We start from the raw sequence: 13,404 nt of genomic DNA on the forward strand, positions 1-13,404 counted from the left end.
TTGCTTGGTATACTTTCTTAGGTTTCCCACGATGCTGTTTAAAGCTATTTTATTATTACGTAAGATCATCAGAGGGGAAGTAATTACCTTTTGAAAGGATAGATTTCTTCTTTAGAGTCAACGGAGTATGTTCCATTTATTTATGAGCAATAAGAGCCTCATACAGTTTCATATATTGATAGATCAGATTGAGTTTTTACCCTATGTGGAAACACAACATTTCTACTAGCAGGTAGTCGTGCCCCATCGTATAAGATTTAGTAACCTCTTTAGTGTCTCTTCTTTTTCTACCCGTAGTAACTATGTGAAGCTGCTACTTGATGCATAAGCATTACTTTTGAAGACAGTATTTTCTCTACTTGGGAGTCCTGAGTGCTGTTCTGAAATTCAGCATCCAGTGCTTGAGTTGTTGATTAGCAGACTACATCCTTCCTCTTTTTATTTAAGAGTAGAGCTGGCTTCATCTGGTAGGCATTCCTGGAGATACTGCAGTGAAAGACAGGTTTTAATCACTACTGTTTTCCTAATGAATTTGCCAAAGATCTACACATATTCTCTTCTCTTTACTTTGCATACTGAAAATAATTCCCCCAACATTAAGAAGAAATTAGTAACTAGTAAGGAGAGGGATACTGTTTTCTAAAGTTTTGCACTTGCAGTGGTAAGCTAACAAGGAACATGATTTTTTTTTTTTTTTCTCCCCCCCCCCAGTGTCCATAGGAAGAGATAATATCTTTTCTTTTAGGCTTGTGTATTTCCTAATGTAAAAATTGGACTGCAATATTATTTTGAAATTTTTATTTAATTTTAGTTTGGTGCAACATACAGCAGACAAGTTCAGTATTGATCACAGGAAGCTAGAGAAGGATTTGGGGAAAAATTGCAATTTGGTTACATGGAAAAAGAATCGCTAGAAATAGTTCTGTGACGTTTCAATCTATGATAAATAAATAAGAACTTAGATGTATGTCAGGTGTTATCTTGGCATTGTATGGTAATGTCGTTACCTCTGATGCTAATTTCTGGAGTTGACATTTCCTTGGAGGAAGACGAACACAGACTTACCATAACAAGAATGGCAGTATTTGGTAACTCTGTGTTGCTTTGAATGCAAAGAGAAGTTTGGCCAAGTATTTTTTTCTAACAAACGCAGAATTATTAACTAATGTTTCAGGAAACTAAAAATATAAGAAGCTGGAAAAAGAAGAAAGAATTCTGATAAATTGCAGTCTCTTACTATAACTGCTACATTATTACTGAATGCTGGGAATACCAGTTCCTTAGAAGGCCACAACAGTAATTGCTGCTTAACGGTTTCATTAGTCCTTTTATGAAGCAGTCAGACAAGAATTATTTCTGGTAAATTACTGTCTCTTATATGTGCAAATTAAATTGTTTTTCAAGGTGCTTTATAAATTTGTCTGTTGTTCTAGTGTGTATGCTCAAATATAGGGCAACGCATATTTTAATGTGTTGTGCTTTGCAGACATGGTGCATTATGCATTATGAGCTTATGTATTTATTATACCTATTTTAAATTATACTGCATTACGATAGATACAGTGAAATATAGCTTTACTTTGGATAATATTACTAAATCTTAAGACTAAGTTTGTAAAAACATAAACCAGACGTGGTTTAACAGATTTTTTGATAGTGTCCTAGATTGGTTTTAACAAAGCCCAGAAAAGCAGACTGAATAACTTCTTTCAAGAAAACATCAAATGAATATATTCATCTTTTTTATTAAGGTGTAGGTTCTATAATAGATAATAGACCGAAGAAGGAAATGCAGCAGAACAGCTGAGTAATGAGACAATTTCTAAACTGTTAGGAAATCAAATCAAATTAATTCTACGTTGATACATGGCAGTAAATAGTGAAAAAATATGAGTAACAATAAACTTCACATTCACTTAAATGCAAAACAAAATGCAGGAAAATGCTGATTACAGCTATGTCTGTATATATGGTTTTTCATCCTAGGGCGTGTGTAAAGTACAGTATGGTTAAAGACACTTTGTTTTTTCATTGAGGATTTGGCTATATAGTTTGCTGCTGTTGTGGAGACATGAGAGAGAGACAAATGAGAGAGGAAGGGAAGTGGATATGAGGCTGAAAATGCCTTCTACAATTGCACGTGTACTGAAATCCTGATTTAAATTGTCTGAAGTAAACTGTCTGGAATTCCTCCTTTGAAAAGTAAGGAGAATTAATCCCATTTAAGGAACAAGATTATAAAATCCTTTTACTTTGATTTTGTAGTTATAAAACATGGAATTCTTTATGGGAGAGAAGGTTAAATGACCAAGTGTTTATTTGCTTGTAAGGGTTGCTGCCTATATTAAATTACTCGCTATTCTTTTAAGATGAATATTAATTGCTAGAAAGTTAAATTCGTTCTTCTAATAGAGATGTGCCATAGCATTTTAATTCAGCCCCTAATTTAAACTTGGATCTTTGCGTCCACCTTTAAGCCAGTATAAATGCTGCTTTTCCTGTCCCATTTGGAATTTTTGAGCTAGCCGTGGGATTTCTACCATCTCTTTTGGTGGACTTACACAGTCCACACACATATTCTGTCCTCAGGACACTTCCTGTTTGGCTAACGTTTTGTTTTGTCTATTAATGCTATGGATCACCTTAAGCAATTCTCTTCTATCTTAGTATTCTTACCTATTATTGTTTGTACATGTTCAGGCTGATGTAACTTTACCATCAAAACACATTTTCAGGTTGACACAAGAAGTGATTGATTTCTTTGCGTAGAACAATATATTTAGCATTGTACATGTGCTATAAGTTTCTGCATACATTTCGTATTCATTATTCTTGGTTAGTAAAACGTATTTCATTTTTAATAATTACTTCCATGTGGAAAATAAAACAATTTAACAGATGTTTGTCAATAGATAAATGGCATTTTAACATCTTATTTGTATCTGTTTATATTAAAAAATATCAGTGCTACTGTTCACATCCTAAACCACAGTGGCCCCTGGAATCAAAAGGAAAAATATAAAGTATACCTGTAATACAAGTATTTTTCTATATGTAATAAATAATTACCTTTTAGTTTTCAAAAATATTTGGTCAATGAGTTCTTTTTTTGGTATTGTTAGATATAACTTCAGGTGTCCTTATACACTACTGGGCATTAGTCTTGAGCATTGCTGACACTGGGATGCAAATCAAAAAAGCTGTTTTAAGCCTGTTTATTTTAAAAATTGATGACAGTTTGAAGTATCAACTCACGTACTTCTAAAGAAACTTTGGGAGGGAATCACATTCCTTCTTCTAAATGAGGGACTGCCAATTTGTGGCACACAAAGGACTGCTCAAGCTACTGAGCGTTTCTTTCAGACACACACCTTGCTCGCAGCTACTACTGCCAATAGAGGGACGAAACCACCCTAAGTTTGGAAAGCCCTTCTTAGGCTGCTGATACTGTCTTACTGGTTTAAGTAGACATTTTCCATGGGGGATTTTGAAGGCATTTTGGAGCGTGTGGAGGTTCAGGTAACTGATTGAAGCTTTTATTATTAGCCCTTCTCTTTGTTTACAATTTTGTTCAAGAAGCAATTCCCCAATAGCTGACTGTAGATTGGTAGTAGTCTGCAGGACCCTTCCATGATTATGTGCAAAATGGAAACTTTGAAAGCCACGAATGGAAGACAAGGTTAAGTGGGGTTTTTTTCTGTTATAAAATTACTTCAGAATTGCTGAAGACCCAACCTGAACCAGCCATTGACCCCAAAATACCCGCATAGATTTGTACACCTTGATCTTGTCTCTAACAAAAGGAAACAGCAGGCATCTCTTCAGTATGAGCACATACGTATGTATCTGCACAAAAAGAGAACATACACTGGCATGCAGTGTTAATTAGGAATGCCAAAAGCAATTGACTTTATATATAAACATAAAAAAGCCCAAACAAACAAATCCACCACCAATATAAAAAAACCCCCAACCAACTAAAAAAAAACCCCTTGGTTGGAGTAGAGAACAGGGGACCAGAAGTGAAGCAGGTGTGCAGCACTTCAGTGCATATGGCTGTAACCTCACATAAGTTTTACTAGGATTTTCCAGCTTTAGGGACAGTATTCTCTGGGGAATACAGGCTTACTGAATGCTTAGCATTTTTCCCTACTTTGTTTCCTTACCATGCTGAGTGTGCTTTCTATGCTAGATGGACCTTGTTTTGCCTTAAAGAAGAGAGGTCTGAGAGTTGGATTTCTTAGATTTTATTTCTGGTCTTGCATTGACTTGGTCTTTAATTTAGTTTGTCTACCTGTAAAAACTGAAATGTTGCACTATTTTATTACCAGGGAGTGTTCTAAAATAATCTATTCACTACTCTTAGTGTTTTAATCCATATGTAAAAATAGCGGAGTAAGTTTGCTCTGCAGATACAGATGATGTTCTGCTGAGGTTCTCCACTGAGTTAGGCAAAATAAACTACTGTGTGTGTCCAAGGTAGCTGTTATTGAATTACCACGAAGTACTCTTAAAGAACAATTCTGAAACTTCTGCTTACTCTGTTTCTTGAATGAAGATAAAATAGGGATGAGACACAGTTAAACTGCTGAGAGGATCTGAAAAATAGAAGATTTAAGTAAGACCTTGTACATTTTTGCATGAATGAAGTAACAAGCACCAAATGTCGAAGTGCACTAATTAGGGGTTGTGTGCACAAATTAAGGTCACAGGGAAGGAAGCTGCTTTTTTCACTATAATAATCAGGATGCATTTAGACATCAGAGGTGGTTACAATCTAATTTGTAGTAGTTGCTATAGTCAGAATAAGAATTTCTACTGGATCACTGAAATGTTTTACAACTATGCAAACCAGACACCCTCGAACAAAAGTCAGGTGATTGTGCCAGTGAGACAATAAAGCTGCTTATTTATGAACCAGTAGCTTGTGTGGCATTCAAGCACATGGGCAAAGGTTTTTATTTTGTGTGGTTGTGTACAAAACACCAGGAGAATTTGTCACGAAAGATGTTGGCAAAATATGCTATAGGAGCGAGGAGCTCAGGATGTACGGGAGGTTTGCGTGAGTCTGAAGCTTAAATCTGAGTATGAAATGTGGTGGAGTATTTTGTGAAATTCTGGCTTAAATAGGTTTCAGTAGTTTGTCTCTAGCATTTTAGATAATGTTTCCCAATTTTGTACTAAGAAGGAGAAACCTAGCTAATTTAACTTACCGTTGGGTCTGGTAGTATGGCACAAAATATCCCAGAACTTCAGGTCTCTGTATATCTGAAAAACAAATTAAAATAAAGTCTCTGTACATCTGAACTGTGGAAAGACAGAAGCTGTTATTCATAATTCAGCTCATGCTATAATTGTTTATTTGTGGGGTTTTTGTGTGTGTATATATAAAAAATAGCTTGAGATCATAACTAGGGTTCTGAGAGTAATGTAACATTAAAAAGAATAGGAGAGCCTACATGTTGCAGGTGTAATGGGTTAGGATACTGACTTTTTGCTAATTAAAATATAGAATCCCAGAGAGCGAAATCATGTGTTTCTGCCCTGAGATAAGTAAGGACTTGATCTCTTCCATATTTGTGCTTTTCAAGTATGGCTGGTAGAATGAATGGTTCTCAACAGGTAAATGATACATTGTTTTATTTGGTTTTGTCTCCTTTTTTTTTTTTTAATTTTAATTGTAGGAGTTCCATCTGGAATATGACAAATTAGAAGAAAGGCCTCATCTGCCATCAACCTTCAACTACAACCCTGCTCAGCAAGCCTTCTAAAGACTTCCCTTTTCTTGGGGTATGGCTGTCTCAGCACAATACTCAACATAACTGCAGAACTGATGTGGCTCAGGCATCCTGGTTTTAATTCCTTGAGGATCTGGCAATTGGCTCATGCGAAGGGTCACCATTTGAGGTCCTGCCTTACTAATTATGTGCTGCCCAACAACTAAATTTGTAATTGTTTTTCTTTAGTTTGAGCAGGGTCTGAATTTTTGTTTTTTTGTTTTATTTTTTGCCAGCAGACAAGCTTGGGTCTGTAAAGACAAGCGAGTACACTGACAAAAGTTTACCACTTAGTTTTCCAAAATGTAAAAACAAAAAAAAAGAAAAAAGACAAAAAATTAGACAACAAAATTTGCATTGTTCATTGTAGCACTATTGGTAATAAAAAATGTTTGTGCATTTTTATGTGAAGATCCTTCTCGTATTTCATTTGGAAAGATGAGCAAGGTTTGCTTCCTTCATTTTACTTCCCCTTCTGTTTTTGAAAGGCAGTTTTCGCCAAGCTTAATGCAAGAATATCTGACTGTTTAGAAGAAAGATATTGCCACAGTCTCTGGTCAGTTTCCAGAGTTGTGTATTACTGAGCTTCATCTTTCCAGAATGAGCAAAACACTGTCCAGTCTTTGTTACGATTTTGTAATAAATGTGTACATTTTTTTTAAATTTTTGGACATCACATGAATAAAGGTATGTATGTACGAATGTGTATATATTATATATATGACATCTATTTTGGAAAATGTTTGCCCTGCTGTACCTCATTTTTAGGAGGTGTGCATGGATGCAATATATGAAAACGGGACATTCTGGAACTGCTGGTCAGGGGACTACTTTGTCGCCCTGTGCACTAAAGGGCCAGATTTTCAGCAGCCAAGGACATCCATACCCAAGTGAATGTGATGGGACTTAAAGAAGTGAACTGAGACAATTCACTCTGGCTGTTTGAACAGCAGCGTTTCATAGGAAGAGAAAAAAAAAAAGATCAATCTTGTATTTTCTGACCACATAAAGGCTTCTTCTCTTTGTAATAAAGTAGAAAAGCTCTCCTCACTGCAGTGTTGACTTTGATTTGAGATTGTGAAATTATTTCTTCAACAATGAAAAATGGAAAAAAAAAAGTTGAAGTATTAAAACTATTGAGCTGTACAGTGGTTAAGACATTTGAAGAGTCTTTTTGCTGCTGACAAGTAAATTTATGAGAGAGTTTTATATTCTTTTCCACAGTAAAGTTTCCACAGCCAAAAGGTTTGGTTAACCTTGGTTTCAGATCCCCTCTCTGTAATAGCAAATAGCAAATCATTTTTAGAAAGGCGGGTGGGTAACATTTCAAATGATATAAAGATGCTTCAAGAATTCATCACAGAAGGAACACTTGGTAGAAGCTTGGTTTAGAACTGATCATAGCTTAGTTCCTGGTTGGTATTTTCCCACTTAAAACAGAAATGCATTTCATTTGATGATCAGTTGAACTTCCAGACACAAGCAAACATGAATATATGCTGGTTGTGAAAACTATAACTCTTCTCTAGAGCGGAGGAAGAAAAACCTGAACCATTTGGATAGTTTCCTTTTTCGTGATGTGACTGCCACTTCTCATTGAGTTGCCTCTGGTGATGCAAACCATTTCAAAATACCTGAAATTACCAAAGCAAGGAAAGACAGCAGAACACATCAGTGAATCATGGGGTTTTATTTTTAGGTTTTGACCTGTTTTTCTATGTAGTGCAAAACCAGCTTGTTGGCATGTATTAAATTATGCTTGGAAATTGGACCATTAATGGCATTGCTGTGGTTCTGTATCAGGTGTATAGCAATTTTAAATTCTACACTTCTTATATCTATTTTAAGATGATAGACATAAAAATATAAGCCTATTGATCATATTTTTTTTTTTATTGTTAAAGCAAACTGCTTTCTCAACTTGAAAGAAGAGGATGGTTATAATCCAGATGATGGCTAACACAGCTGAAAAAGATGGTGGCTTTTTCTTTTTCCCAAATCAGAGCAGATGCAAACATGTATTTGATTATTCAAACATAAATTTATAAATTTTGAAAAGGATCATTTTCCAAGAGGGTCTTGCTCACTCAACAATTTATGTTACATTTTTCACTGTCAGAGGTCTGCTGTGATCTTTGCTTTTTTTTTTAAGTAGTCCTGAAATTATATTTACATCTTCAAATCAAATGTGATTATTTCTTATTATATGGGATTGAGTTTTTTCATCTGCATAGCCAATCTCATGTAAATGAATAACAGCTATGGTAAAGGGAGCAAGATAAGTTACATTAAAAATGGTTATCTTATACTACTAAATACCTATGGTACTTTAAAAAAGATTAAGCCGAAATTGGGAACCTAAGTTCTCCAAAAAGTTACTTTGTGTTCAATGGCATGGTACTTCAAAAATGCAGGATGATTGATTTTAGCAAACTTCTCACCTGTGAGCAAGGAACAGGTGCTTTGCCCCTTCCAAGGGCAAAAAAAGTCTGGCTCTTGTTTGTTGATTAAATAAGCATATATGGAGACTTTAAAATCTGTGACTTTATTTCATGTTACATGCTGGGTTGAAGCAGGAGAAACAGGTTTAAACAGAAAACAAGGTATAAAATTGGAAATGCTTCTTAGCTGGTATTGCATTAATTAAAAAAAAAGGAAAAAAAAAAACATACTGCCTTTTTTTCTGAAAGGAAGAAAGCCTCAGCCCTCATTTACACCTTTAAACAAGTGGTAAATTGGCAACTGAATTGTTGTTGGCAATTGACCTGGAGAATTGTAACACTGACACTTAAGGTCTGAGGCTTATTTAATATGTTTTTACATTCTACTAATGCTATGAATAAGGGGAGAGAATAGAATCCTATTTTAAAAATACGTTTATTTGAGGTGGGTTTTTTCCCCCGTAATTACAGCATTGTACAACAATGTGCAAGGTAAGTTCTGAGTACTAAACCCGATGTTCTTGGAAACAAGTAGAAGTATTCCTATTTCTGGCCTGTTTAACACACTCCTCGTATTTATTGCTCCTTATCGCATATTGTTTATAAGTCTTTATTGAGTAATTAGCTCCAGTTTCTCTGGAAATCCACTACCCTGAATTTCCAGGATTAAAATAGGTTTCACTCACTTGATTATCCGTAGTATTGGAGAAAACACTCGCAGTTGTTGTTTTAACAGTTATTACTCAAACCACCCTGCTTGTGGGAAAATTGAGGGTACTGGGGAGTCATGGAGGAAGGAGGTAAGGACACTCCACCTGGGTCTTTAAAAACAAACAAAAAAAGAAAAAAATCACCCAGGACTCAATCTCCGCTGCCCTAGTACCCGGTGCCACAAATACTTAAGCGTGTGAGAACCTTCATGGGCTTGATTAATCTAATTGAAGACCCAAGTAATACAGGGAAGCCTGCAGATACTTACATGAGTAAAACTATTTTGCACATGACTGTGACCTCCGTTAAAGTGTCGGCTGCATGTGGGTCAGGATTTGTGACTGACCACACCGCTCTTTAACAGACGTGACATATACATGGTACAACAATGTATAATTGTATCACTTGGCCGCATGTCTTGTCTGAAATCCTCACTATTTTTATGAAAAAAATATATATTGAGAATGTACACAAAATAAGAACTTGTGTGTTGTAGTCAGATGTGAAATTGTTTGCAGGTTCCTGAGGGACTCTCTCTGTTGACTGTGAAGAGATCAGAAACTTTGGCACGACCTAAGCAGTGCTGGAAGGCATAGAGGTCTATGGGGCAGTCAGCTCGATCCCGCATGGCTCGTAGGTGGCCGTGGCTATTGAAGAAGGCTGTTCAGTTTTTAAATAATACTGGTTTAAAGATATTTGTTGCCTAAAAGGAACACTTTTTTTTCTTTCTTTTTTTTAAAATTAATTCCCTGTAACTTCTGAGTGAAAGTACTTCTGTGGCTGGATGTTGACTGAAACAAAAAAGAAAATTTGATTGCTATCTGTCACACTCAAGAAGAGCTTCTAAATGCACAGTTGTCATCCTGAGCATGAGGTAGCTAGACAGTGCTTTTGATTTAATACCTTAAATATAACAATTGCTTCTATTAAAGTGAAATTTCTGAGTGTGTTTAGTTTTCAAATACCATACTCTTTTATCGTATTCCTCAAAACTTGCTGCTGCCTAAAAATTACACTAGTAGTAGTTGAATTCTGGTAAAGAATGCAGATTGGGCTAAGCAGTTAGTCTGAATTGACAACCAATGGTTTTATTTTCATATAGTATGAGAATTAAAATGGTGTAGCTGTTTTCATTTTTCTCCTCCGATAAGTGTGCGTGCTGTCATTTCCACAAATCTGAAAGCTTCTAGTACATTTAAAAGACCAGAGGAAATGCAGCTGGATTACTTACTTTGAAATTGTGGTTTGAATTACTTCAGTAGGCTTAGCTCTTAAAAGCCCTTTCCTGTTGGAGCTAAACTGCATTTTTTTGAAAGTAATGTTGAAGCACACAGTACAATAGTTTTGAATATTACTGATTCAACCCACTTCAGAATTAGCAGTGCTAACAAAGCTTACATATTATTTTCCTAGACTTCGGTTTATCATTTACATTTCATATTCTCTTGTCAGTATTAACATGCCAATATTGGATGTGGGTATATGTCAGAATTTTCCTGGTGAAGCTGCCAAAATAATTTTCTGCGAAACCACTTCTTTGAACTCCCTCTGGTTTAACAGACAAACAATCCAGTGAAGTAGCCAGTTTTCACGACTGCACCATCCTGCATCACCTGTAAAACAGTCCTGATGAGGAGCGAAGGAAAGGCAGGCATCCCGGAGCCGCTCTGTCCGACGCGGACAGCGATGAAATTCTGGGGAAACTCTTCAGCTTTTTCCACAGCTCTTCTCTTGGACAAAAAGGCTGTTTTGGTTGTTCCCCTGCCCCTAGGTGTGTTTCTACCAGCCGGCTGGCATCTCCCTCCCTTTGAAGGCCAATTTACTTTCTGGTGGGCAACAGAGTATTGGTCTCAAAAAAGCATTTTGTTATTGTATATATGTATTTGTATTCAAAAAGGGGGTTCATTACCGGCGCTTTCATGGAAGACGGCGCGAGGACCACCGCTAGACTTCAGCAAGGAAACAGGGACGTGTGGGCCCATTCCCCTCGGCTGGCCCCTGTGGGCATGTGGTGACAGCCCCACCGCGGCCAGTCCGGCCTCGAGGTACAAGGCGGAGGCATCCTCACCACGGCCGTATGAGCTGCCCTCCGGTGGGTCATCAGCGGCTGGCCACAGGTAAGCCTGCCCCTTGGTCGCAAAGCAAGGAAGGGCCTGAAAAAGCAGATAGCAACCTGTTTTTCTGCTGTTGAAAATTTCATAGAGACGTGTAACTTTGTACGCCAGCTTTCTCAGCCCTGGCTGGTCCTGACGCAGCCCCTGGTCGTGGAGTCAGCGTCCTGACTCCTGCCCTCAGCAGGTGACAGCAGAGCTAAAGTCTTTGCACCTGGGTGCCTAGTACCCAGCTTTACTCTCTTACAAATTGGGCATTCATGATCATTTTTCACTTCCAACAGACCCAAATAGACTTGGAGTCCTGACTGAGTTACTTGTGCAGAACTTCAAAACCGATGAGATTACCTGGTGAATGTTAAAACACTGTTCCCAGTTAAAATACAGCCTTAGCATCTCCTCTGACTACGGATGATGCGGGGTTGGATGCACACAGGAGGATTAACTCTCAAGGTTACTGTGTCACCCAGCGAGCTGTTGCCTTAATTTTCAGCTGACAGCACTTTATGTACAGGGGAAGGCAAGAAATTGAACTGAGTACCGAGCGCAGGGAGACCCAACACCAGCTGTTCAGAAGGTAAGAAAGACAAGAAGTCACAGCCCATCTAAACGGGGAAACCAGGGCTGGAGCTTTCCTCAGGAAAGGGGCTTCGGGTGGCAGGCAACTAACCTACCTGATGAAAAATTCATTTTTTATAATACGAAAGCTCTATGTAGCAAGCTCCACCATTAAAGACTGCCATCGTCACAAGCACTGGCAGCAAAGCCTGACTAATGGGAATGGATGACCAGAGCCAAGGACTAGCCAAGACGCGTTTGGTTGCTAGTATAAAAACCTATTTCAGGTTTAAGAAAAAATGAGAATAAATTTTAAAAAATCCCAGGCTTAGAGCCCGAGTGCTTTTTCAGAAACCCTATGGTATTAGGAGCGGCTACTACAGAGCTGTCGGCCTGGGGGCAGCGTGATAGCGCACTGGTGCAACCAAGGACAATATTTGCATCCATTTATATTCATGTCACAGCATGGATTCCTAATAGCCTTCCTGCCAAACCTTGCTCAATAGTCCATTTGGACAACCTATGGATCAACTTTATTTTTAAAAGTTTGACGTTGCACTCTGCAGTGGGAAAGTGATTGAAAAACGCGGCCAGAGGGAAATGCTATTTTCCGTATTTATTTTTCTATTACTTCTGTACTTTCTTGTCTGCTGTATCAAGTTCAGCTATCGGCTCCGAAACTATCACGTTTTGTTCTACCTAATTGCCTTTGATAAAGACTACAGAATAAAAATGTAACTACTGCTTATGGTACTTTGGCACCAAAGACCTCGTTCTGTTGTGTTGCCATGGTGGGAAATGCTGGGTAATAACCAAACGTTATTTGCAAAATTAGTGTATTTTCTTGGATTGACTGCTTTTCTGCAGACCCTCTTTGAAGAGGGCACTTCTTAGGGCGACTTTTCAAAGGTCAATACTGTCCTCTTGAAAGCAATTCCTGCCTAAAATATTCTGACAGCTGTCAACCTGCTTACCTATTATCTTCAGATAATGATGAATGATTCAGGGGCTGGGTCTGTCCCTGCTGTGTGGATGCTGGATTTGGGGCTGGCCACAGCAGAGCACTTACCCTGCATCCCCGAAAAGTCGTGTTGAGGCAGGATAATGTTCAGCCAACTCTCATTATTTCCCTTCTCAGTTAATAAGGTGAAAATAGCAGCTGCTTCCTCACTTCCAGCTACTTAATTTCTTTAATTTGGGGTTTGACACCGCATGTATACATAGAGACCTCGCAGATTTTTGGCACATGGGGTTACTGAGCATGACTTCACACAGGCTGTCTTGGACCCCAGGACTTAGCCACGCCAGCGCTGAGAATTAGGAAGCACAAACTATTTTCACGGGCCGGCTCAAGCCATGATTTTATTCTTCTGGATTTACCCGCAGGGTCAGTACCCCATCCCTTGGGGGGATGATGGCCTAGAGGGGGGCGAGCGGGTGGGGGGCCGCAACGCGCCCAAGGGCGCGTTGCGGCCCCCCACCCGCTCGCCCCCCTCTAGACATTGCCCCTTGCACAGTACCCGGTATTAATCCAGACTAACCCTCCCCACAGCAAATCTCCCAGGCCGGATAATCCCATTGCAAGCTGTCCCTTCCACCCCCGGAGGGGCTTGAAGTAGGTCAGCCGGCTATACATTTGCATTTTATTTATTTATCTTGTTTTTTTTTTAATTTTTTTGCCGCCTGCTGGTTACACGCACACCCACCCCCGTGGGTCCTTCAGCCCCGGAGGAGGGCGGGGAGGGAGGCGGGGAGCGGCGGGAGCTTTAGCCGATGGCAGCGGCTGCCCGGCGGCGGATGCCAGCG

At 38.6% G+C, this 13,404-nt stretch overlaps 1 protein-coding gene across 3 annotated transcripts in view; it reads left to right on the forward strand.

Annotated features, from left to right (window-relative positions):
* CNOT2 (CCR4-NOT transcription complex subunit 2) overlaps window positions 1–6,812 on the forward strand; it is a 90,898-nt gene extending 84,086 nt beyond the window's left edge. For all 3 annotated transcript variants that reach the window (XM_059816212.1, XM_059816214.1, XM_059816215.1), the window contains exon 15: window positions 5,685–6,812. In XM_059816212.1, coding sequence (XP_059672195.1) covers window positions 5,685–5,771 — 87 coding nt within the window. In that variant the 3' untranslated portion in view covers window positions 5,772–6,812. The remainder of the gene's footprint in view (window positions 1–5,684) is intronic.
* Window positions 6,813–13,404: the final 6,592 nt, after the last annotated feature.

The sequence above is a fragment of the Gavia stellata genome, chromosome 4 (genome assembly GCF_030936135.1).
Source record: "Gavia stellata isolate bGavSte3 chromosome 4, bGavSte3.hap2, whole genome shotgun sequence".
NCBI classification, from domain to species: Eukaryota; Metazoa; Chordata; class Aves; order Gaviiformes; family Gaviidae; genus Gavia; species Gavia stellata.